The following is a 23,034-nucleotide window of genomic DNA, read 5'->3' as shown; positions in this document are numbered from 1 at the left end:
AACTCCAATTCAATCGTACCTTAGACTGATTTATTTTTATATATTTTATATTTACATTATATATTTTAATTTTTAAATTTAATTATAATATTATTTCAGTGAATTATAAAAACTAAACATTCAATAAAAAATTAGACAAACGTGTATAGTTATGTTAAAAGATTTATACTAATTTAGATCTATTTAAACTTGTTTAAACAAGTTTTTATGGGTTTACAACAGTTTAAACTGATATGAAGCGCATAAATTGTATTTTAAGAAAATCATTTCGAATATTTAACGATTTGCTGCCTCTGTGTAGACCAACTTTTAAAACATTGATGTTCATTAGTTTGTCTCATGATTTTTGACTTAGTTGCAACGATCAATCACTGTAAAATTAACTAATTGTAACCACTCGCATGACCAAAACGAGTAACTTGCAATCAGTCGCAGTCACAGCGATCTATAAAGCAGAGCCATAGTTTATTGTTTGTTTCTGATTCACCTGAACAATTAAAATCAATAACATAATGTGTTGTTAATCCTAATGGCCAAGTGTCTGAGAAGATCTCTGTAAAACATTAAGCAAAGGGAAAGTCCTATGCAATCTCTTGAATGAAAACTCAGAAATCGCGTCGATTCGAACCAGATCATTAGCTAACTCCATAGCCTCAGCTCTATATCCAGCAAACCCAATCCCTTCAATAAGCATTGTATAAGTAGTCTCATTAGGCTTACACCCATCCTCCACCATTGTGTCAAGAACACGTATGGCGTCATCAATCCTATGAGCTTTACAGTATCCCAACAGAACAATGTTGTATGTAACAACCGAGGGATGAAACTCACAGCTTCTCATATCAACCAACAACTCTAAAGCCTCGTCAACCATCCCTTCTCTGCATAGACACGAGATCATCGAGTTATAAGTGATCTCATCGGGGTCTACCCCGTCACTAAGCATCTCTGATATCATTTGTAACGCCCTGATCTTATCTCCGCTGCTCCACAGCGCGCTGAACATCGTGTTGTAGGAGCTAGAGTTCGGCGAGCACCCCACTTCGCCTAGCTTCCCGAAGATCTCCAACGCTTGATCCGCTTTCCCGTTCTTGCACAACGTAGCCAGCACGGTGTTGTAGTTCACCACGTCCGGTAAACACCCGTCGGAGATCATAGTTTCCAAGAACTTGATAGCTAAATCTAACCTACCTTCTCTACAGAACGCAGCGATCAAAGGGTCGTAGCTATAAGCATCCGGCGTCAACCCCTTTTCCTTCATAAGCCTAAGGAGATTCAGCGCCTCATCGATCTTCCCATCGCGGCAAAGAGTGGTAATCAGAATGCTGTAAGTCACAACGTTCGGCTCGCACTCCTCGGAGAACATCTTGCTCATCAGCCTCTCCCCTTCCTCCCATTTCCCTTGGTTCAAAAGCGCGCGAAGCAAGATGTTGTAAGAGATCACATCAGGCTCACATCCCTTCACTTCCAAGCTCCTAATCATCTCGAAAGCGCGCTCCACCATCCCTTCTTTACACATCCCTCTGATGATCGTGTTGTAAGTAAACATATCAGGCTTCAACCCTCTAGACAACATCTCATCCAACAGCTTCAAGGCCTCGTCGACGCCGCCTTCAAGCATCGTCGCTTCGATCAAAATCGTGTAAGTAATCACAGTAGGCTGGCAGTTATCATTAACCAACTGATCAAACACCTTTAAGGCAAGATCAAGCTTCCCTCTGCTACACAAGCTACCAATCATTATGTTGTAAGTCACAGTATCAGGGGAAAAGCCTTTGCTCCTCATCCTATCGAGAACTTTCGTGGAGTCGTCGATGCGGTTCACCTTGCAGAACCCGTTGATCAAGGCGTTGTAGGCGAAGACGTCAGGCTGCCCGAACTTCTCGAGGATCTCCATGACCCTAACGGCTTTGGGGACGTTGCGGAGGTTGAAGAGGCCTTTGATGAGCTTCGTGCAGAGGATCACGTCGGGGCTGTAGCCTTTAGGAACCATGCTCTCGAGGAGGTGGAGAGCCTCGGTGTAGTTGCCTGACCGGCACGAGCGGTGGAAGATTTTGAGCGTCTGTGTGTCTCTGAATCCGAGAGAGTGTGAATGAGTTTGTCTCGCGTCCGTTGTGGATGCTTGAAGATTGGTTGAGAAAGGTTTGACATTGACGTTAGAGCAGGTTAAGAAGCTTCGATTGTAGTGTTTATATGTTTTGGAGTAGAAAGGGATGGTGAAACCGACGAGCTCAGAGGAAAGTGGCGTCATTTCTATCTGTTTTAAGGTTCATGGAAGTGGGCGAAAACAGAGCAAATGAAGTAAAGGAACAAACTTTCTGGGGAGTTCAGGGGAGGAGCGAGAAACCCAGAAGCGGAATTGCGATCGGAGAAGAATCGAGAGGTGAGACGGTGGAGATAGTGCGAGAGGAGAGGGAAAGGCGAGGACTTTGGAGGATAGAGAAGGAAGGGGGGAAGCAGGAACAGAGGGCGACCACGACCACTCGTTTTCTAATCCTCAAAATGCAAAATCCTTAATGTACTAATTTTGTTTGATTTATTGTCTTAACCGGGAAAGAGAAGAATACAGGGATACAGGATAGGATTACAAGATAGAATCAATCCCGCTAGTTCAGTGACGTTTGTCCTGAGTCTTTTGATAAACAGAGAGAGTCAAAAGCATTTGAGCAATACGACGTCGTTTGAAGATAATTTAGTCAAAGTTCTTATAGCTTAACGTTCGTGATGATAATATTAACACATAAATGCAAATGCCAATATGAGATTTCGCAGTGACTAAGAAAGTTACCGAGGGTACAAAATGAAGTTAAAATGACCTGTTTAATTACTCACTCTGCATGGTTACACTTGATGAGACCCTTTTTCTGGATGAGAAGGTTCATAAGGAATACTATATACTTTTCCCACATGTCTTCTTTCTTCTTCTTCTTCATGCTAGTCATTAGCAGGTGAAACTACCAGCATGACCTAGTCTCTCTCTCTCTCTCTCTCTCTCTAAGCTATTATCATATATTCTTATGAGAACAAGAAAATTATATATTTCCTTAGCTTAGTTATATATGAAGCTTAAGAGAGGAAGACAAGATCATGCTGGCAGCTTAACTGCTACTGGTGCATGGGATATTTACTTGCATATACACATGGGTTTGGGTGTGTTGTGTGTGTGAGCTTCTTGTTTCATGTGGGTAATGAGAGGGAGAAGAAAGGTATAAATAGTCTCGAGAAGCTAGAGGGTGTGATTTGTGAATGAATCATTGATCATTATTTGAATATTATCATATTATTATTACTTTATTGAACGTTAGTTGTGTTTGAAGAGTCGGTCTGATGTAAATTTAAAGCTTTTTAATGATGATTTAATTAACAATTTCTGTGTTTGGTTCTTCAGAACGTTAACATACAATTAGTAATAAACACGTGTCTGTAATCAGAATTTCCAACAATTAAATAAATAAGTAATATACATACATATCACATAGAGAAGGGGATAGTTGATGACATGATGTATTAAGGAAAAGAGAGAAAGATTAATTGATCATGATTTCACATTTACATATGTTAGGTTGTTAACCAATACAACGAAACTCTCTTACTTTTGTATTATATTATCTCTACTTCGCTACAGTTGTCTTTTCAGTTTTTCCACACAGTAATAAGAAAAAGTAAAAACATTTCACATACAATGAAACAACACTAATTCCTCACCCAAATACATAGTGAAATTTCTGATGTTACCTTCGTATCCTCTACGCTATATTTACAAAGTGATTTTGCCACGTATCTTTTCTACGATCAATTCACAAAAAAAATATGACATGGTTACTGAAATTGATGACATGGGTTCAGAAAAAATATGACATAAATAATTTCATTTAATGTTAATTTATATTTTAGCAAACTTATTAGAATATGGTAATAATTCATATATTACATTTAATATTGATATTTCTTTTTGGTAAACCTTTTTAAAATATGGTAATAACTCATATATTATCTATAAAATAAATATATTCATATATAACATTTTAAATTTCGAAATATTATTATTTTTGTATAATTACACAATTTGTATTACTAAAGATTTCAAAAATTTCTACAATTTTTTCTTAAATTTAAATATCTAATCGTAAGATCATTAGTTTCTTATATATCTACAAATTTAATAAATATTGTTTAGACTAAATTTTTGATAATTATACAATTTTATATCATTTTTATTAGTTTTATACAAATTGATTTAATATATATCAAATCTATATTAAATATTAGTAAGAAAATAGTAAAATCTATAATATTTAATAAAATTTATTTTAAAATATAAGTTAAGTTTAAAAAGTTACTTACTGAACACATAGTTATCTATATCTTATTAAGTGAAAATAGATAGAGAACTTTAGTATGAATTTAAACTGAAGATATCAAATAATATTACGGTTTCAAATATAGCGATTTGTTGCAAATAATAAGTATTTTGTTTAGTAAACAAAGAAGGCATTTGGGGAGCTGAGAAAGTGATGAGAACATGAACTTGTGGTCCCGTTATGAATTACAGATAAAATAAGATGCAAATTGAATATTGGTCACGCCTAAAGACAACGCATGCTGACACATATAACACCATCTTCCAAACATACAGAAGGTTAAAAAACTAGAGCCGTCAAGAAAATAAAAAGGATAAAAAATTAGAAAGAGTATTTACTATTTTGCATACAATGTTACATCCAAGAAGGCAAGAACCATGTTAACAAGGATCTTTTCTTCTTAAGTTGCAAGTGACATGCACAACAAAGAAAACACAATTCTTATACAAAAAGGCAAGCACTATTAAAATGCGTTTTGCATAGCTTCGACTATTAGTAACTTCTGTGCTGATAGATTCTATTATTAGAAGAAAATAGTGTGAAAGCAACCGAAATTAGACTATATAAAACTACTTGTTGCAATAGTATTAATTGTGGGCAGTCATATCGTAGTATGCATCATGCATGCCAACATTATATAAAATAAAATTAGACTAGTTGATCTATTTGAATGGTTTTAGCATGTGAATTATGAACTGGAAAGACGCAAAGGGATGATGATGAGAGGCATATGTTTTGTTCAAATCTTTTGGTTAGAGATCTGGTGACACTGCAAAATATTTAATCGTGAGACGCATACCGTTTCACTTTCGGCTAACAAAATTAGATTTAATAAAATATTCCATTTTTGGTTATTATAATGTTGTCATTTACTTAGCCAACCAAGCCTCTATTACCCAATCACATGAAACCCATATGTGAATGTAAAGTGAATTGATATTGTATTCGAGAAAGGCGAATGATTAAATTATCATAATTATATACACGAAATTTATTTTCAGACAATAAATGGACAGACCTATAATAAGCAAAGACGAGCCCGGGTCAACACCAATTGAATATATGAGTTTCATAGTTATCCAGCTTTAAAAAAACAAGAAAAAAATTAAAAAAGAAGATTTTAAAATTGTTTAAAAAAATAAAGAGTTGATTTTTTTAAAAAAGAAAGAAAAGAAAAAAAATTCAAAAATATTCGAAAAGAATTTCGAGAAAACTAAAAAGGTAAAAGAACTCCATTTTTATTTAAATATTTGTTTATTTTCACTTTACCTAAAAAATGAGAGAGTATAATAGTCAATTACCACTTAATAAAACTTATTTTAGTGTTCTTTTTCCTGTGTGCTATTTTATGATAAAATATTAATTTGTCGTACTTTTGCTTAATGATTATTTTGAGATGTTCCTTATATTTGCTCGTAAACTTCATTGGTACAAGGATATTTTAGTCCTTTTGATACTTTTTAATATAATTTAACCGTCATTTATCATCAACTAGTAGAGATGGTAATTATGAACCTGGACTGTGGGCCTGAGCCGTAAATGACTGTCGCGAAACGGTATTGGGACGAAATTTTCTAGACCTGCAGATTTACGGGCTTTTCGGAATGGGTCTTTGCGAGACTGGATCTTTTGCGGGATGGACCGAAACGGATCGTGCGGGATTACAAGACCCATATTTTTTTCTTCATTTCTTGTTTTACTTCAAAAAAAACAAGAAAAAGAGTGAGAAGAAGGCGATTTGTGTGACTTACCCCGAGAAAACGTAAGGAGTTTCGGGGTTGATGATTCGAGCTTCGGTGATGATGATTCAAACTCCGTCAATGACGACTCCAGTTCCGGCTATGACTGTTCGAGCTTTGGCGGTGTTTCGATTTGGTTTTCTCTTTTTATTTAATTTGGGATTAGTAGTTTTGATTTGGTATTTGATTTTATTTATTTTTTGGATTCAACAAACGAAGGCATTAGTTATGAGTTTATGAGTTATAAGCTAATAAATACCTTATGTAATTATCTTTACTTGATATGTTAATATGTTTTGGACGTGACAAAAGTAACTACAACTATTGTTTTGAATATAAAAAAAAACAAATCAATGGCTGATGACTCATATCTAGTTAAATCGACAATTTGAATCATAATGCAAAGTGGCCTGAAATGTTTTGGAGTGGGTTGAAGCGTTCTGCTGCGTGGACCGACCGCAAAGGCTTATTATACATATAGCGGGACGGGTTTGGAAAGCCATTTTGGAAACGGCAGCCCGTGCGGACATGACTCACTGATTGAAGAAAATCCTGGAAGAGACAATCTGTTTGCCATCTTTATCAACTAGTCTTCTATTATAATAAAATAGAGTCATACATTTTATGCTGTATTTCAAACACAATAATAGTCCTAGGACAAAAAAAAAGATGGGATCCGATCCCCATCTATTGCAAAAAGAATATGCTAGGGAAAGAGGAATATGAGTAAAAGGGCCTAGTACAGGCCAAAACTAAAATGAAGACCCAACGAGAAGGATAGTTACGGCCCAAAAAAGGTCTCGAGAGAGTCTCTATAAAGACCAAAAATCCCTAGAATTTGAAAACAAAATATCTTCATTGCCTCTCGAAAAACCTAGCACAGCAGTGGCCATGGACGAATCCACGAACAAAGTAATGAAATTGTTTCTTCTTCTTCTTCTTCGTAGGATTGTTTCTGATAAGATCGATTGTAACAACGTAGGGTCTGGAATGGAAGGGTAGTGATGCAGAGATTCCAAAAGGCAGGAGGTTCGTTTCTCTTTTCTGAGATTTTGTATCTGTAATTAGATAAGATAGATAGATAGATCATAAACGGTGATTAATTATTTAAATTCTTTTGCAACAGCATTGATATAAGGCCCGGGGGATATTGGTCCACGATCAAAGTAATTATTCGCTTACTGTTTCTCGAAATTAGTTGTTTCTTGATACCTGATTACATCTTATATTTACTTTTTAGGTTCAGGAATTGAACGATAGTTACGCAGGGACCAGGTTCGTCTCTTTTCCTATCTAATTAGATAGAGAGATCATTCGGTAATTAATTAATATCCTTTGCAATATATATATATAGCATTATTAGGAGGATGGTGGTCAAGGGATACGACACGTCCCCTCCTACTCCTAGGGAGGATGTGGAAGAGGCTCTGAGAAAACACTTCGCATCACGTGGAATAAAGTTAATACATGCTTATGTTCCCGTAGACTTCGACACTCTTACCCTCTGCAGTTACGCCTTTATCTATGTTTATGAAGAATATGAAGCAGAGGCGTTGGAGGACGTATTTTAGAAATTACGTCTTACCCTTTTGAAGACAATCACCTTGACCATGTCTTTCCTCCTTGCAATCCCTCAGACGATATCCGACAGCGCACGTAAATTGATTCTTTTTTTTTCTTTTTCTTATTAATTGTATCCGTGTGTGTCATGTTGATAATATGATCTCTCTCTCTCCCTCTCCTGCTATAGGTTGAAAATTACAGGATTTGATACTTCCCTTGATGAGGATGATATCGACAAGATGCTACTTGAGTTTTTCCCTGAATCCGGTATTATGGATATCTGTAACGGGTGTGTTTTCTTCCTCCCACCAAGTTTGCTGGTTAATTTTTATCAACTTGCTAACTAAAGCCACCGTTTGAGTTTTTTGCAGCTTTGTTCTCCTTGTTATCTCTGGACTAGATACTATGGACAAGGCTCTGAAACTTAGCTGAAGAACTGTACGAGGCTCTAAATTTGCAGTCACTACGGTCCTCCCTATAAAATTGGTGAGGTGTGGCTTATCACGCGCAGGTACGTTACCTTTTCTTCTTTTATTTTCTTCTTTGAGAAACAAAAGTGTAAAAAACCTTTCATTCATTGCGTCTCTTTGTTTGTTTGTTTCAGCTAGGTTGCCTTTGGGTAAGAAAGCTTAAAAGTGACGAGAAATCAGAAGATGATCAAGACTTACGGATTAGAAATGCTCTCTCTCTCTCTCTCTCTCTCTCTCTCTCTCTCTCTCTCTCTCTCTCTCTCTCTCTCTCCCGTGTTATTAACTACTTGTCATGCAATGCCTCGCTCTTCGAAATGTTATGTTTTGTCTGGATTTTAAATGTTATGTTTATATTCTTGTGTGCTGTTTTTTATGATAAAACATTGTAGAAACAATATTACAAACTTGGTTCTCCAATCAAGTTTTTAGTAAAGTTTTTAGTAACTTAAAAAGACTAAGCTTAATACCTATGTTTCCACAAAATGAAATATTGATCCAAGGCCTCGGTTCCCCCTTGTCCACCGAAACCGTTGATATTGGTTTTGTTTTCATTTCGTGCTTTCTAATAATCTCACTTATTTTGTCATCAAAATGCTCTCTTCTAATTAATTAAAGTTTAGAACTTGAACACCATCAAATTCATCAATCTTACTCCAACTTGTCCAGGGCTCTAAATGATATTCTCTCCGTTCAATATTAAGTGTCATTGTAAAAAAAAAATTCCGTTACAAAATAAATATCATTTTCGGTTTTCAATGCAAAATTTATTAATTTTATTTTATATATTTTTTTTTAATAACGTCTTATCTTTATTGATATCAAATCAATGCAACATATTACATGAATCATAAATTACATCAAACATGTTGTTAAAGAAAACTTTTATCAGAAATAGCAGTAACACGATGCTTCCTAACGCATTCGTAGGATATGCTGATTCGCTAGCATGGTCCATGTCACATCACTCCCTCGATTATCTCCACGTAGTAGCTACGTGACCGTGGATTCGAAGATCTTTGTGATCCCTGATGATGAGAGTCTCTCATCTACTGATACGTTACTCATTGACTGTAGGTTTCACACGGCAGCACACCACCTCCCAAGCATGCCAAATGAAGTCGGTAGTGTCGGTGAGATAAGTATCGAAGGATACAAAGCATATTCGAGAATGAATATGTTCTTGAACCGGATCCCTCAGACTTTCGTATGTATGTACCAGTGGACTTACAAGAGTGATCATAAGCTCTACATGGTGACTTTAAAGACGGACATCTTAAATTTAAAGGCGTGGTACGATAATGAATGCTCTCTGGACGCAGTATCCTACTTCTCCGATCCACGGTTCAGAGAATTACAAGCGGTTGATGTAAGACAAATTTGTGTACAAGATGAGAAGGGCGTCAAACTAATCACTGATGAGGATGCTAATGTTTCACGCCCTGTGATATATGGTGAAAAGGTGGTTGTGTTTTTGCAAATAGAGATTTGTGAGAAGAAGGAAATCTGGTGTGTTGAGATCAAAGTGGAAAGGGATCAAAAGGGGGAGTTGAGTGGAGTGGTTGTTTGGTTGAGGGACACTGGGCTGCCGGCCCTGACCTCATGGACGCTCTTGTTGTTAAGGTCTGATCATATTGACTATTGAGTCCTCTCTTATGGTCTCAATCATCTTATCAAATAAGCTTGTAATCGCAAGTTCTAGTCTACCTCAATATTTGAAGAAACTTCAAAAAGTAAGTGATAAGCAAAGAAACCAACAACAGAATAGTAGAAATCAAAGTGATAAATGATCACTCTTTTGTTTGCTCAGTGATCTTCAATCTTCTTCAACCCCTTCATATCAGTAGTCTCAACCCTGTAATTGCACCAACATTATCTCTAGGATTGTGAGTCTAGTAATAAAACATTTCTGAGATACTTACGTTGAGCCGTAAAGAGCGATCTTCTGAACCTTTGTGAGCTCAGAACCCGATTGGTTGTCTTCAATGAAAATCGTCAAGCTTTAATCAAATAGATAAAAGGTTAGGTCGAGCTAGTGATTTCGCTGAGCAAGTATAATATAACACAACAGAACATGGTAAAAGCATTTTACCTACGAACATTCTGAAACTTAACATATTTAAGAACCACCGGTTTTCCCTATAAAATTGATTTCAACAGAGAAGTCTCAATACAAGATGGAATAGATGTCACTAAATGAAATAAAATTTAGGTTTTAAGAAATGTTTTACCTTGAGGTTTTCTTCGGTTAGTTCAGCGGTGTCACTCGGAGGAAAATCATTGACGTTGCTGTATCAAAGAGGATTGAGTTATTACAACGATAATAATAATCACCAAGTCATATATAGCTATAATACCTGAAGCACATGTGTTCTTTGTTTGAGAAAAACTTCACCGTTTTAGGACCTGAGATGTTTATATAAGCAAGCAAGCAAAAAAAAAAACATTAATAACAAAGTAACAAAACCAAATGCAACACTAAAAAAATCAAAAACAAATGTTTTCTTTTATTTTTTTAACAACATTACCTTCCTCTTCGGGGCCTTTGATAGCAAAAGAATGCAGTTTGACAACTTGGTTAAAAGGAATATAGATTAGTAGCTGTTCATCAGCATCACTCTCTAGGTTCAAACCCGCATCTTCTCTATACCCCTACATTCACAAACGAGTAAATCAATCAAACAATTTGCAAACTATTATTTTGTATTAAGGACTAATATGTTCTACATGTCAAAATAAATCATATTAAATATCAATAACCTGCTTGAGAGCATTGGGCAAGGAGTGACTTGAGCTTTGGTTGAGGCATTCAACACCTGACCAGTCAATGAAATCTAGCAGATCAACCTGAAATATCAAAACACAACCAATCAAACTTAATAGAATCCATTGCTCAAAAATTACATCACAAGAGATTCGAAACAAAAAAATTAAGATTACTTTTAAAAGCATATACAAAAGAATAAAAACTAAAAAACAGATTACTATTAGTTCACCTGTCCCTTAGGAATATCGCTGGCTGATTCGGCGGACATCGTGAGTTTTTTCGTTTCGTTCTTGCAAAGAAATCTGAAAAATCGAGAAAGTGGAGGAAAGTAATTAGACTCGTAGACGAATCAAAACGACGCCGCAATGGTAAACCTCTGACTGCCTCAGCGGGTTAGAGTCTTCACCAACCAAATACGAGATTCATATTGACGATTATACCCCTATACCAACTACAAAACTAGGCTTGGACATTTCGGATATCGGTTCGGTTCAGTTCGGTAGTTCAGGTAGAGGATTCATTTACTACTTGATCTATTTTCGGTTCAGTTATGTTCGGATAGTTTCGGGTTCGGTTCGGTTCAAATAGTAAAACTAATAACCGGAAAATATCCGAAAAAAATCCGGTTCTCATTTGGATCCGATTCAGATATTTTTAATAAATTATTAAATTAAAAATATATGTTTAGTTATATTATATATATATAATTAATATTTTTATATATTCGGATATCTGTTCGGTTTTCGGTTTGGTTTCGGTTCGGTTATTTCACTTACAGAAATATATGAGCTGTTCGAATATTATCCGAGGATACTGGCCTGGTTCAGGTTACGGATATTTTGGTTCAGTTCTTCTGTTCCGGTTATTTTGCCCGGGCCTAAACAAAACTATTAAAACTACCCTTCACCTTCCTCTTCCACTCAAATCTCAAAAACCCAACCTCTACTATTTTGTTTCTACCTTGCTCCAACCAAACACTTCTCGTCTCCAATGGCTTCCTTATCCTTCGTCTCATCATCTCACCTCACTCTACGCGCTCCTTCTCCCAACCTACGCTCCTCCTCTCCCCGTCCCACCTCCGTTTCATTCTCCGTCAAGGCCCAGTCCGTCGCACTCTCCCAAGACGACCTAAAGAAACTCGCCGCCGAAAAAGCCGTCGAATCCATCAAACCGGGGATGGTCCTCGGCCTCGGAACCGGCTCCACCGCCGCCTTCGCCGTCGACCAAATCGGAAAACTCCTCTCCTCCGGCCAGCTCCACGACATCGTCGGCATCCCGACGTCAAAACGCACCGAAGACCAAGCCCGATCCCTAGGGATCCCCCTCGTGGCCCTCGACACGCACCCCAGAATCGACCTCGCGATCGACGGCGCCGACGAGGTGGATCCCAATCTGGACCTGGTCAAGGGGCGGGGCGGCGCGCTCCTGAGGGAGAAGATGGTGGAGGCCGTTGCCGAGAGATTTATCGTCGTTGCGGATGATACGAAGCTCGTGAAGGGGCTAGGAGGGAGCGGGCTGGCGATGCCCGTCGAGGTTGTTCAGTTCTGTTGGAAGTTTAATTTGGTGAGGCTGAAGGATTTGTTTAGGGAGTTTGGGTGCGAGGCGAAACTGAGGGTTGGTGAGGGTGGGGAGGCGTATGTGACGGATAATAGTAATTTTATTATTGATTTGTATTTTAAGGAGCCGTTGAAGGATGGGTTTGCCGCGGGGAGGGAGATTGGGAAGTTTGAGGGGGTGGTGGAGCATGGTTTGTTTCTTGGGATGGCTACTTCGGTGATTATCGCTGGGAAGAATGGTGTTGAAGTTATGAACAAGTGAGGTTTTTCGCTGGATGAGAATTTTTTTCTCCTTTGTGAAATTTGAAATAAACTCTTTAATTTCGATTCAGCATCATTCGAAATTTCAGCATTTCAGAAGGGGATTAGCAACAAAAATGAAGTGATCTTCGCATCCATGAATGATTGCAAATTGTATACAGTAGAAACTTTAATTCCAGTAACAGTGAGCTACTGAGAAAGTAGTCTAAATTATTCAAGCCCAATCTCATGAGTGATGGGCTTTAATCAACATTTTTCAAGCCCAATGATATATATTAAGGCATGCTATATAACATATTTAGGCCTGCTCTGTTTTTAGGACTTATAGGTTTTTGGATGGACTCTCAAATTCAAAGCACGATCAATAAACTTATTAAAACATTTATCAAATTTCATATATTATTGATCTAGATTCTTACTACTATTAAGTGTTTTTTTGCACCAGAATATAAATATTTTTTTGTCAACCAATATAAAGAATTTACACATGGCTTTTGATTGATAAATAGATTTAAAATGATCGATTTATTGATGATTTAGGTTAGAAATACATCAATGTAATTCCCAAAGATGAAACTGGCTTCTCCAATTCAATATCAAAAATCTAATACAACTTTGATTTTTCTTCATGAATTTGCATTTTGATTTTTTGAAACTATTTATTAAACAGTACAACCATGGGGAAAAGGACAAGAAGGAGATATAGCTACAGTCTGACTGGATCGAACAATGAACCTCCCTGCAATTTGATAGAACAACTCTAGAGAACAAAACAAAATACAAGAGTTACATCCATGTAACCAGGTAACCTTTTAAAAGGAAAAAATAGATCTCCCGTTGACATGATTATTAAAATTCAGTACACTCACGCTCACGCGGTTTTGCCTTTGCCCTCAGCTACTAAAGGTCTAATAAATAGTTTCATGGAGAAGGAAGGGAAGATATAAGTGGGTGTGAAGTAAGACGAAATAAGCTTTGCAAGAACTTATAAAATGAATAAAGACAAATAAAGATGTTTGCATAATGAATCATTTTTTTCTCAGCCAGTAAGCTTGAGGGACAAAAATATTTGTGTTGGTTGAGTGCCACTATGTTAATGACTTAATGTACAGACCCATTTTCATATCTAATTACAAACATATATGCATGTTTAATGAAAAATATGTATTAGCGTTTTGTTTCTACTGTAATGTTCAGGGTCATCTGGTTGTAAAAATACTGAAATTGTAATGGAAAACTTAAGTAAATATAGTATTTTCTATAAAATGAAGATGCACTGAACAAAATAAAATAATACTAATATAACAATGGAATATTCAAAATTTTATCTATTAGTATTGGGTTGTTATTAGAGTGTGTATTTATAAAGAGTTAATATAGATTTTGAATTTTGATTTTACAATGATTCTAGTGTTATTTAGTTGAGACTTTTCAAAACAATGTTATTTTTGTCAACACAATAATGTTATCTATAACAATGACATATGAACAAATATAACGTGGCAGCAATTAAATGACAGAAACCATAAGACAAGAAATACTTTTGTGATTTTATCAAAAAAGAAAAGAAATATGTCTCTATAAAAAAAAAGGTATGTCTATGTAGATATAGCAAAACAAAATTCACTACCTTTTAAAATACATTATTTGCCATGGCTTTTTTGTAACTCGACCTAATCAATTATTAATCAAATAATATTAATAAATCGTTATGCACGAACTACAAAAAATAATATATATTATCTCAAGGCGAATTTGTCATTTTATGCTTATAAACTCAAATCAATAAATAAAGTAAGGTCACATCATTTGGATAAAAGGGTGAGACATACTGTATAATATTAAACTGTAAATATTAAAGTATATATATATATATATATATTTTTTTTTAAATATTAAAGTATATTGTTGTCTGAAGTTTTATATAAAGGAAATTACAAAGTCTTGTTAACTTCCATCGAGCAAAATCTGTCGTTTTCCTCTCAAGAGAGCAGGTCTCACGGCGAACCAGTTTCTTCACCTTCTAGTATAATGCCTCCTCTTATTCACTACCGTTGCTCCTTCTCCGGAAACGGTGCCGTTTTGTAGCTTCCTCCACGTAATGCAGGAACTTCTGTCTTTCAACTTCTTCGTTTTCTTATTCAAAATCTCCCGATTGAATCTCACAACGACACCGTTTTAAGGTTTGTTCTATCTCTCTCACTCACCAAAATAACCGTTTTTTTTATTTCTTTTTAGCAACAATGCTGTGTTCTTCGTTGTGTTATAGACTGTCAAAAAAAAGCTGTGAATGCGAGGATAGTGATCTGTAATTCCAATTTATCTCAGAAAAGTTTTTGTCTTTTCACAATAAAACGTTAGAAACTTCTTAATAACTGCATTTTACACGACGAAAAGATTCGATTTTTATGAATAGGTTTCGTGTCAAAATCTTCTTTTACGTTTGGTGGGTTCGGCACGGCAAAACTTTTAGAACAATTGAAGAAAGAAAGTTTCACTCTTTCCGTTTTTGTTTAGTGCTTTTGCTCATTCTATTTGAGGTACGGTTCGTGTTGCTTAACAAGAAACATGATCTAAGGATAAAACTGATTTGTTTCAATGTGTCTTTTTATCTTCATTTGGCGTCAGATATTCTATAATCTCAGAGTTTGACAATGGAGCATTACGAGGTACTTGAGCAAATCGGAAAAGGGTCTTTTGGGTCTGCTCATCTTGTGAGACATAGGCATGAGAAGAAACTGTACGTCCTTCACGTAAAATTGCGTGGTGTTGTCTGAAATTTGAATTTATCTGTTATAATGTTCTGTTTCTTTTGCTGTCTGAAGGTATGTTCTGAAGAAAATCAGGCTCGCTCGGCAGAGTGGTAGGACAAGAAGATCTGCTCATCAAGAGGTTGTTTTATATCTCTTCTCCTGTTCTGTAAAGTGTAAACTAACAGTCTCCTGTTATCTCCTTTGTAGATGGAGTTGATTAGAAAGATAAACAATCCATTCATTGTGGAATATAGAGACTCTTGGGTTGAAAAGGTATAATTATATTTACAGTATCTTTTCGTTTCTTAAAATATAAAATTTGAAAAATGTAACCAGCAGCTCTATGGTCTATGGATGTGTGTGCTTGTAGGGGTGCTATGTGTGCATTATCATAGGCTATTGCAAAGGAGGAGACATGTAAAGCTTATTCCTACTGACTAAATAAGAGTCTCTTTGACACAGTTACTGACTTTTCTGTTTCTTGTGCTTTTACAGGGCGGAAGCGATTAAGAAAACGAACGGTGTATACTTCTCTGAAGAGGTTTGTGCTAAGACAAAGTGTGAATGAATGATTCTGGTCATTGACACAGTTTCTGAATCTCTCCTTTTGTTGTTTGTTATTAGAAACTCTGCAAATGGCTTGTTCAGATCTTGTTAGCTCTTGAGTACTTGCATGCCAATCACATTCTCCATCGTGATGTCAAGGTTGATGTTCTGTCCTAGGACCAAACATAATTTGTTGAAAATAATCTCTAGAACGATACAGAACTAACTTATTTATCCATCTAGTGTTCAAACATCTTCTTGACAAAGGATCAAGATATACGTCTAGGTAAGATGCTTTGCAAATTTGTTACATTATATCATTTTCCTTACCAATCATAGTGTGTCATATCAACTCATTGATGTATACGCAGGTGATTTTGGACTTGCCAAGGTCTTAACGTCAGAGGACCTCGCATCTTCAGTAAGTATATAGTATCCTTCAATTTTTATTTGTTCCGGACTTAGGTTTGATTCTTCAAAACCAGGTGGTGGGAACGCCAAGCTACATGTGCCCTGAGCTACTAGCTGATATACCCTATGGATCCAAGTCGGACATTTGGTCGCTTGGCAAGTTTATCATCTCCCATGACTAAGATTCTTAACATTTACCTCTAGGTGAATATTTCATCTGAATCTTTGTCTTTCTTTTTTCTTCAGGTTGTTGTATGTATGAGATGACAGCTATGAAGCCTGCATTCAAAGCTTTTGTAAGCTCTCAAACCTTACATTTATATGTTCCTCCTCCGGATTATGTTTTTTCATCACAAAGTTTTTTGATTGTTGCAGGACATGCAAGGACTAATAAACAGGATTAACAGATCAATCGTTCCTCCACTTCCAGCTCAATACTCTGCTGCCTTGTAAGTCTTGTTTTGTCTCAATGTGAGATTCTATTAAAATTAAACTTATCTAGGCAACTGCTTTCTTCAGCCGGTGTATGGTTAAAAGCATGCTTCGGAAAAATCCAGAAGCCAGACCAAGCGTACGTAACGTTTTATCATTGTCCTTTTTGTGAAAAGTGAACAAACTTGATTACTAAACATCATCTCTATTCTTCTGTTATATAGGCTGCTGAGCTTCTCAGACAACCGTTGCTTCAGCCGTATATTCAGAAGACTCAAGATCCAAAAAACAGTGTGTTGCCAGAATCTGAATCCGCCAGGAGAAACAGCTTTCCTGAGCAGCAGAGAAGGCGTCCTCCTCCACGCAAAAGCCATAGCTTTGGTCCAAGCAGGCTCAGGTGTAAAGAGGAAGAAGATTCTGTTTCTTCTTCTGTTAAAAAACCTGTGCAAGCATTACGTACAGATGAAAGTGGAGATGGAACCGTTGTTCGTAGAACCTCAGAGGCTTCTAAAAATTCTAAGTATGTTCCATTGAGATCAAGACAGCCTAGGAGTGATCTTGGTCAAGTAAGTGATCTATCCTCAATACTCTACTTACTGGTTTTACTGATTGTGTTAGATTCGGTTTTATTACGAGTTTCCAACTTAAACCAATCGGTGATAAGTGGATTGGTCCTGACAGGAGGTTTGTTTATACAATGTTGCACAGCTTCCTGTTTCATCACATCACACAAACCGAACATCAGCAGCGTTGATTCGCAGAGCCTCCATGCCTAGCACAAGAAAGCCTGTAAAAGCAATCAAAGACTCCTCTCTCCACCAGATAAACTCTCCCAACGTGTCAATGAACGCACCAAGAATCGACAAGATTGAGTTTACATTAGCATCATACGAGGAAGAGCCATTTGTTCCGAAGAAAGCATCGTCTCGAGGCTCATACAGCCCACCACTAGACTGCTCAGTCACAAAAGACAAATTCACCCTCGAACCAGGCCTAACCATAGAAGATGCATACCAGGAAAACAGGAGCAGCGAGTCATCATCTGATCAGAATGCAACCGCAGGAGGAGCATCAAGCAGGGCTTCATCTGGTGTAAGAAGACAAAGATTTGATCCTAGTTCTTACCAGCAACGTGCCGAGGCACTTGAAGGTTTGCTTGAGTTCAGTGCGAGGTTGCTTCAAGATGAGAGGTACAATGAGCTGAATGTCTTGCTGAGACCCTTTGGTCCAGGCAAAGTTTCACCTAGAGAGACAGCGATTTGGTTGTCCAAGAGCTTCAAGGAGACTACTAAGCTGGAAGATTAACTGATCATTTTTTAATTCTAACTTGTTGGGACTGTGAAAAGAATCTTCTACTTGATAGTTAACTGCTTAGGCTGTGTTATGTAATGAGTAGCTAACGTTTCTGTGTCTCTAATACTTTGAAATAGGCCTGAGTCTTCGGCTCGGGTTCGGACCGGTTTTTTTCGTCCGGGTCTTTCGAGTCCTAAATATTTAGATCCAAAAGGTACATAGAAATTTTCGGTTCGGGTTCAGGTCGGTTCTTCTCGGGTCCGGGTCGGTTGGGGTCTATAATTAAAATACCCATAAAATACCTGTAAACTTTCGGGTCCATATCGGTTCCAGTTCGGGTTCGGGTATTTAAGATCTGAAAAAGACATGACATACCCAATTCCATCAAATTTAGTTGATATTTATCATATATATCTAAAATGTTACAAAATAACTTAAATGAAACTATTAATAATTAAAATAAAACATTTTTAAATTCTAAATTTTACATTTTATAGCTTCATATTACTTAAAAAATATTACAAAACAACAACAAATGTTGTTAATAAAAGATATTTCAACTAAATTATAAAATAGTATATCTATACTATTATTTGCGAAGTGAATTTTCGGAATCGAGTTCTCACGTTAAAAGTTAGACTGGTTAATGTCGTTGTTACCCTTAATAAATTTTATATATAATAATCTAATTAAAAACAAATTTTATATTAATAATATTAAATTTCTAAAAAGATAATTCTCGTATATTTTGTTGTTATCTTGAAATAATATTTTATATTTCTAAAAAATAAGATAATACTTATATGTCGTGTTGTTATCTTTAAATAATATTTTTATTATAAAAATTAAGATATAAAACAGTATATAATTAAATATTAATGAAGAAAAAATATTTGTATAAAAATATAGTCTAAAACATTTATAATATATGAGTGTTTTGAAAATTTCAACACAATAATTAGTATATATATTTTAATGAAATTTGCTGTCATATATAAATTATTTTATGTTTGGTATAAACTTGTTAAGAATATAAATAATAATTTAACATGTTTTTTTTGAATTAACAAAATATAAAATAATAAATATCTATAAGAAGATTATGTCTGCATGTGCGGGCAAGACACCTAGCATAAAATAGAACACAAAAATATCGTAGTTTTAGATATACATATTTTTAAGCCAAGTACAAATCGGTTTTTATCGGGTCGGGTCTATTCGGATCGGTTCTTTTTAGGTCATGGTCTATTCGGGTCGGTTCTTTTCGCATCCAGGTCTATTCGGGTCGGTTCCTTTCGGTTTCGGTTTTTTCGGGTAAAAAAAATTTAGATCCAAAAAGTATTTGTAAATTTTCGGTCCGGTTCCGGATCGGATTTTCGGGTCGAGGTTAAAATGCGCAGGCCTACTTTGAAATTCAAGAAATTGCAACTATCATTGACGATTTGATGCTTATTTCGGACAAAAAAAAATATCCGAATACAACCGTTGTATCAGAGAGTCTCTCCAAACCGATAAAATGTTGTAAACCAGATCAAATACTCTCCATCATCACGACTTGAGCCGGTTTCAATTGAAAACCGATGATGTTAACCAGATCGGTACGAAAATATAACCGAACCGGGATCAATTAAAGGCGACTTTCGTGATGGAGCTTCTTCCCACACTAACAACAAACAGATCCACAAATTTTTAAGGCACACAAACAACAGAGCAAATCTAGAGAGATGGTGACGAAGACGGAGGAGAGAGAGCTAAACCAACTCGAGAATCAAGTCGAGAACGGAGGAGGAGGCATTTGGGAGTATCTCTGCCTCGTTCGCAAGCTCAAGGTTCGCCGATCAGAGATTGTGCTCAAGCACGGTCTCTCGATCTTGAACGATTCGGGAAAGCGATTCTCTCTTGGTCCAGATGGTATACGTTAATTGCTATTACAGTGTGTTGATGTGCTTCTCAATCTGTATTTGATGTAATTATCTGTTATTCTTAGATTGGTTTGTTCAGTGTTTCATCACTTACTTGAATACTTGATGTAAGGAAAGACTTTTGTTTCAGAAAGAAAAAACATGTTTCCATGGAGTTTGTTTAGTTCTGTACATATCCAATCTGTAATGCTTTGTTCTCTCCAAGGAGTTTTTTTTTTTTTTTTTTTTTTTTTTTGTAAATGTCATATCTTTCTCAATGTGATTTGATTTGTTTTTTTTTGGTGTCTTAGCTTAATTAGAGGTTTCTTTTACACTAATTGTTGAAATGCAATTGGAGAGCTGATGTTTGTTTAATAAACTTAAAGAGCTAAATGTCTTCCCTTTTTCTGTGTAGAATGGACACTATATGAGCAGGTAGCAATCGCAGCTATGGACTGCCAATCTCTTGCTGTTGCACAAGTGAGTTGCCTTCCACTACCACATTGAGGATGATAATTTGTTTTAAAGAATTGTTACATATTTTATTCAAGATTGTATATATGTATATATACTATTTCTGAGGTTCAAGTATCTTGTAAAAGTCATGGATGCGTTCTTACTTTTTCGAATGAAGGATTGATAGTTATAATTCGAATTTGGGTATCGCTTTTGCCTTCCAAAGCATTCTTCTCAATTCCGCATTTAGCCAAGCTTGCTGAAGAGAATTTTGTTATCTCACAAAAAAGGCGCTCTTGTATTTTTTGCAGAATTGCATCAAGGTACTGCAGAAGAAATTTCCGGAGAGCAAACGTGTGGGTAAGTCCATATCAACTTTTGAGAAGCTTATCAATTTCTTCACTCTTGTTGGACTTCATGATTTGCTTGCATCCCCCTCTCTAGGCTAGCTACTAGGATACACCATTAACCATTCAGGAATCCATAACGAGGTCTTGAACCTTTTTCTGGCATTACCTTCCCAAAAGTTAGAAGAATTTAGTATACCACCAGCTAAGCCAAGCTGAATTCATATAGTCTGTAAGCTTTGTTTATTCACCAGTTCTTACTCAGTTTTCTTTTGTTGTCTATTTTGATATTTTGGAGTCTTCTGTTGTGTGTGCCTATCTGTGCGCTGATGTTTTCTGTGAAAGTTGGGCTCTGCAGGCATTTTAGTTTCTTAGTTTACCTTGATCCCAATCTGAGCTGCATCTTGGTAATATATATTTCAGGAAAGCTGGAGGCGTTGCTTATAGAAGCGAAGGGAATGTGGGAAGAGGCTGAAAAAGCCTATTCAATCCTTTTGGAGGATAATCCACTCGATCAAGTAAGTTGTCACATCTTTGCTTCATGAAACTACTACCCAAAAATTGCGTCATTGAAAGTAAACTCGGTGTCTAGGTGATACACAAAAGAAAGGTGGCTATGGCCAAGGCACAGGGCAAACCTTCCCTAGCCATTGAACATCTTAACAAATATCTTGAATTGTGAGTACTTACTAACCCCAAGCTGGATTGATATAAGTATATCGGTGAAATTGATCACCTTCATTTGCTCTTCTGTGTCTAATGTAGATTTATGGCTGATCATGATGCCTGGAGAGAACTTGCAGAAATTTATGTTTCCTTGCAAATGTGCGCCTCTCTATCCTCAGTCCTCTGGACTCTCTTTGACAAACAATTCACTAAGCAACATTTAACAATTTATAATCAACCATATCTAATTTATAATCTGTAACAGGTACAAACAAGCAGCTTTCTGCTACGAGGAGCTCATTTTATCTCAGCCTACTCTTCCGTTGTACCACTTAGCATATGCAGATGTAAGTCTCTGTAATATTTCCATTGCTAAAAAAGTCATGTTGTTCCTTGTCTGTACATTTATGGCCATCACCAAGAAGTCTGTTTAAGACACTGTACTGAGCATGCATCTTAGACTTGAGTTTAGCGGTCATTCATTCACATGTGTAAGCCAATGCAAAACTTGGAATCCAAAACTTTGAATTTTTTTAAGTTTGAACTATAAATAACCGCTTTGGTCATGTATGATTCTAGTATTGTATTATTAATGCAATTTTTTTGTAATCCCTAAAACCAGGTTCTCTATACGATTGGTGGACTTGAAAACCTCATCGCAGCAAGAAAGTACTATGCAGCAACCATAGACTTAACAGGCGGTAAAAGCACGAGAGCCCTCCTCGGAATATGCTTGGTAAGATCTCCTTTCATCCTCTCACACCGGTTTAATCCACCTCGGTATCCAAGTTGACACCAAATTGAAGTGATTTATCTATGTGAAATCAGTGCGGATCAGCGATCTCACAGCTCTCAAGAGGCAGGAACAAAGAGGACAAGGACATGGCTGCACAAGAGCTTCAGTCTCTGGCTGCAACTGCTTTGGAGAAAGAGTACAAGCAAAAATCTCCGGCCAAACTCAACCTCCTCTCGTCTGCTTTAAGAAGCTTGAAACTTTCTTAAGTTCATTAGAGACCACAAGAGGAATGAAAAACGCTTGCTCACATTTATTTGTTTGGCTTTTTGTTGTCATTGTTATTATAATTTTTTTTTCATCTTTGCTCTTGGTTTATTATATACACATTGACTCCCAGCTACACGCTTTTACTAGAGGTGTTTAATCGAGCTAATTAAATCCTAACAAAAAGAACCAGGAAGAACCACATTTAATCATGTATTTAATCCTAACAAAAAGAACCAGAAAGAACCATATTTATTTATGTATTTAATCCTAACAAAAATAACCAAATATTACTAAATCTAATCGAGCTAATTAAGTCATAACAAAAAGAACCAAATTTAATTATCATGTAATTAACCTAGAAACTATACAATAACAATTATATTTATAAACTAATTATACATCTAATACAACTTTGGTATAAGTTTTTTTTTTTTAATTCTCTTCACATTTATATTTTCTGTTTTGTATTCATTTAGTATTAATATCAAATTAGATATTGCATTGCAATCTTA

The 23,034-nt window shown here is 36.1% G+C and overlaps 5 protein-coding genes and 1 long non-coding RNA gene across 7 annotated transcripts; 4 read left to right on the top strand and 2 right to left on the bottom strand.

Annotated features, from left to right (window-relative positions):
• Window positions 1-442: 442 nt before the first annotated feature.
• Window positions 443-2,575, bottom strand: LOC106295919 (pentatricopeptide repeat-containing protein At3g04760, chloroplastic). The gene has a single exon (XM_013731929.1). The coding sequence runs from the start codon at window positions 2,249-2,251 to the stop codon at window positions 527-529; it is 1,725 nt and encodes a 574-aa protein (XP_013587383.1). The 5' UTR covers window positions 2,252-2,575; the 3' UTR covers window positions 443-526.
• Window positions 2,576-6,953: 4,378 nt separating this feature from the next.
• Window positions 6,954-8,354, top strand: LOC106294082. The gene is made up of 8 exons (XR_001260725.1): window positions 6,954-7,012; window positions 7,083-7,129; window positions 7,227-7,266; window positions 7,341-7,375; window positions 7,455-7,756; window positions 7,851-7,952; window positions 8,035-8,174; window positions 8,268-8,354. It is a non-coding gene; the product is annotated as an uncharacterized LOC106294082 (long non-coding RNA).
• A 1,429-nt stretch (window positions 8,355-9,783) lies between these two features.
• LOC106293114 (PITH domain-containing protein At3g04780) lies at window positions 9,784-11,259 on the bottom strand. Its single transcript, XM_013728789.1, has 8 exons — window positions 11,127-11,259; window positions 10,891-10,977; window positions 10,659-10,782; window positions 10,488-10,536; window positions 10,362-10,419; window positions 10,223-10,269; window positions 10,053-10,130; window positions 9,784-9,985 (listed from the first exon to the last, which is right to left on the bottom strand). Exons 1-8 carry the CDS (start codon window positions 11,163-11,165, stop codon window positions 9,937-9,939), a joined length of 531 nt encoding a protein of 176 aa, XP_013584243.1. The 5' UTR covers window positions 11,166-11,259; the 3' UTR covers window positions 9,784-9,936.
• Window positions 11,260-11,802: 543 nt separating this feature from the next.
• Window positions 11,803-12,845, top strand: LOC106343538 (probable ribose-5-phosphate isomerase 3, chloroplastic). Its single transcript, XM_013782778.1, has one exon. The coding sequence runs from the start codon at window positions 11,888-11,890 to the stop codon at window positions 12,713-12,715; it is 828 nt and encodes a 275-aa protein (XP_013638232.1). The 5' UTR covers window positions 11,803-11,887; the 3' UTR covers window positions 12,716-12,845.
• Window positions 12,846-14,681: 1,836 nt separating this feature from the next.
• Window positions 14,682-18,298, top strand: LOC106293023 (serine/threonine-protein kinase Nek2-like). Of its 2 annotated transcripts, none has more exons than XM_013728689.1 (15): window positions 14,682-14,897; window positions 15,343-15,454; window positions 15,540-15,606; window positions 15,675-15,740; window positions 15,838-15,884; window positions 15,963-16,008; window positions 16,092-16,172; window positions 16,257-16,299; window positions 16,385-16,434; window positions 16,499-16,580; window positions 16,671-16,720; window positions 16,800-16,873; window positions 16,944-16,995; window positions 17,081-17,422; window positions 17,538-18,298. In XM_013728689.1, exons 2-15 carry the CDS (start codon window positions 15,369-15,371, stop codon window positions 18,159-18,161), a joined length of 1,710 nt encoding a protein of 569 aa, XP_013584143.1. In that variant the 5' UTR covers window positions 14,682-14,897; window positions 15,343-15,368; the 3' UTR covers window positions 18,162-18,298. The 2 variants fall into 2 exon arrangements, with proteins under 2 accessions (XP_013584143.1, XP_013584144.1); XM_013728690.1 differs by having other exon boundaries at window positions 17,565-18,161.
• A 1,527-nt stretch (window positions 18,299-19,825) lies between these two features.
• LOC106292881 (ER membrane protein complex subunit 2-like) lies at window positions 19,826-22,688 on the top strand. The gene is made up of 9 exons (XM_013728549.1): window positions 19,826-20,060; window positions 20,466-20,530; window positions 20,818-20,866; window positions 21,277-21,371; window positions 21,446-21,531; window positions 21,619-21,678; window positions 21,785-21,866; window positions 22,142-22,255; window positions 22,348-22,688. Exons 1-9 carry the CDS (start codon window positions 19,874-19,876, stop codon window positions 22,519-22,521), a joined length of 912 nt encoding a protein of 303 aa, XP_013584003.1. The 5' UTR covers window positions 19,826-19,873; the 3' UTR covers window positions 22,522-22,688.
• Window positions 22,689-23,034: the final 346 nt, after the last annotated feature.

This window comes from Brassica oleracea, chromosome C5 (assembly GCF_000695525.1).
Source record: "Brassica oleracea var. oleracea cultivar TO1000 chromosome C5, BOL, whole genome shotgun sequence".
NCBI lineage: Eukaryota > Viridiplantae > Streptophyta > Magnoliopsida > Brassicales > Brassicaceae > Brassica > Brassica oleracea.
Note: the sequence above shows the minus strand (reverse complement) of the source record. Positions and strands in the feature narration are given on the sequence as shown.

Excerpts from the sequence above, each read along its gene's own strand:
- LOC106295919 (XM_013731929.1), bottom strand. The coding sequence starts at position 2,251 with ATGACGCCACTTTCCTCTGAGCTCGTCGGTTTCACCATCCCTTTCTAC.
- LOC106293114 (XM_013728789.1), bottom strand. The coding sequence starts at position 11,165 with ATGTCCGCCGAATCAGCCAGCGATATTCCTAAGGGACAG. Across the intron at positions 10,783-10,890 it reads TGCCCAATGCTCTCAAGCAG|GGGTATAGAGAAGATGCGGG; the intron begins GTTATTGATATT and ends TTGTGAATGTAG. Across the intron at positions 9,986-10,052 it reads ATCGCTCTTTACGGCTCAAC|GGTTGAGACTACTGATATGA; the intron begins GTAAGTATCTCA and ends GTGCAATTACAG.
- LOC106343538 (XM_013782778.1), top strand. The coding sequence starts at position 11,888 with ATGGCTTCCTTATCCTTCGTCTCATCATCTCACCTCACTCTACGCGCT.
- LOC106293023 (XM_013728689.1), top strand. The coding sequence starts at position 15,369 with ATGGAGCATTACGAGGTACTTGAGCAAATCGGAAAAGGGTCTTTTGGG. Across the intron at positions 16,300-16,384 it reads GGATCAAGATATACGTCTAG|GTGATTTTGGACTTGCCAAG; the intron begins GTAAGATGCTTT and ends ATGTATACGCAG. Across the intron at positions 16,874-16,943 it reads GCTCAATACTCTGCTGCCTT|CCGGTGTATGGTTAAAAGCA; the intron begins GTAAGTCTTGTT and ends TGCTTTCTTCAG.
- LOC106292881 (XM_013728549.1), top strand. The coding sequence starts at position 19,874 with ATGGTGACGAAGACGGAGGAGAGAGAGCTAAACCAACTCGAGAATCAA. Across the intron at positions 20,061-20,465 it reads ATTCTCTCTTGGTCCAGATG|AATGGACACTATATGAGCAG; the intron begins GTATACGTTAAT and ends TTTTCTGTGTAG. Across the intron at positions 21,372-21,445 it reads AGGATAATCCACTCGATCAA|GTGATACACAAAAGAAAGGT; the intron begins GTAAGTTGTCAC and ends CTCGGTGTCTAG.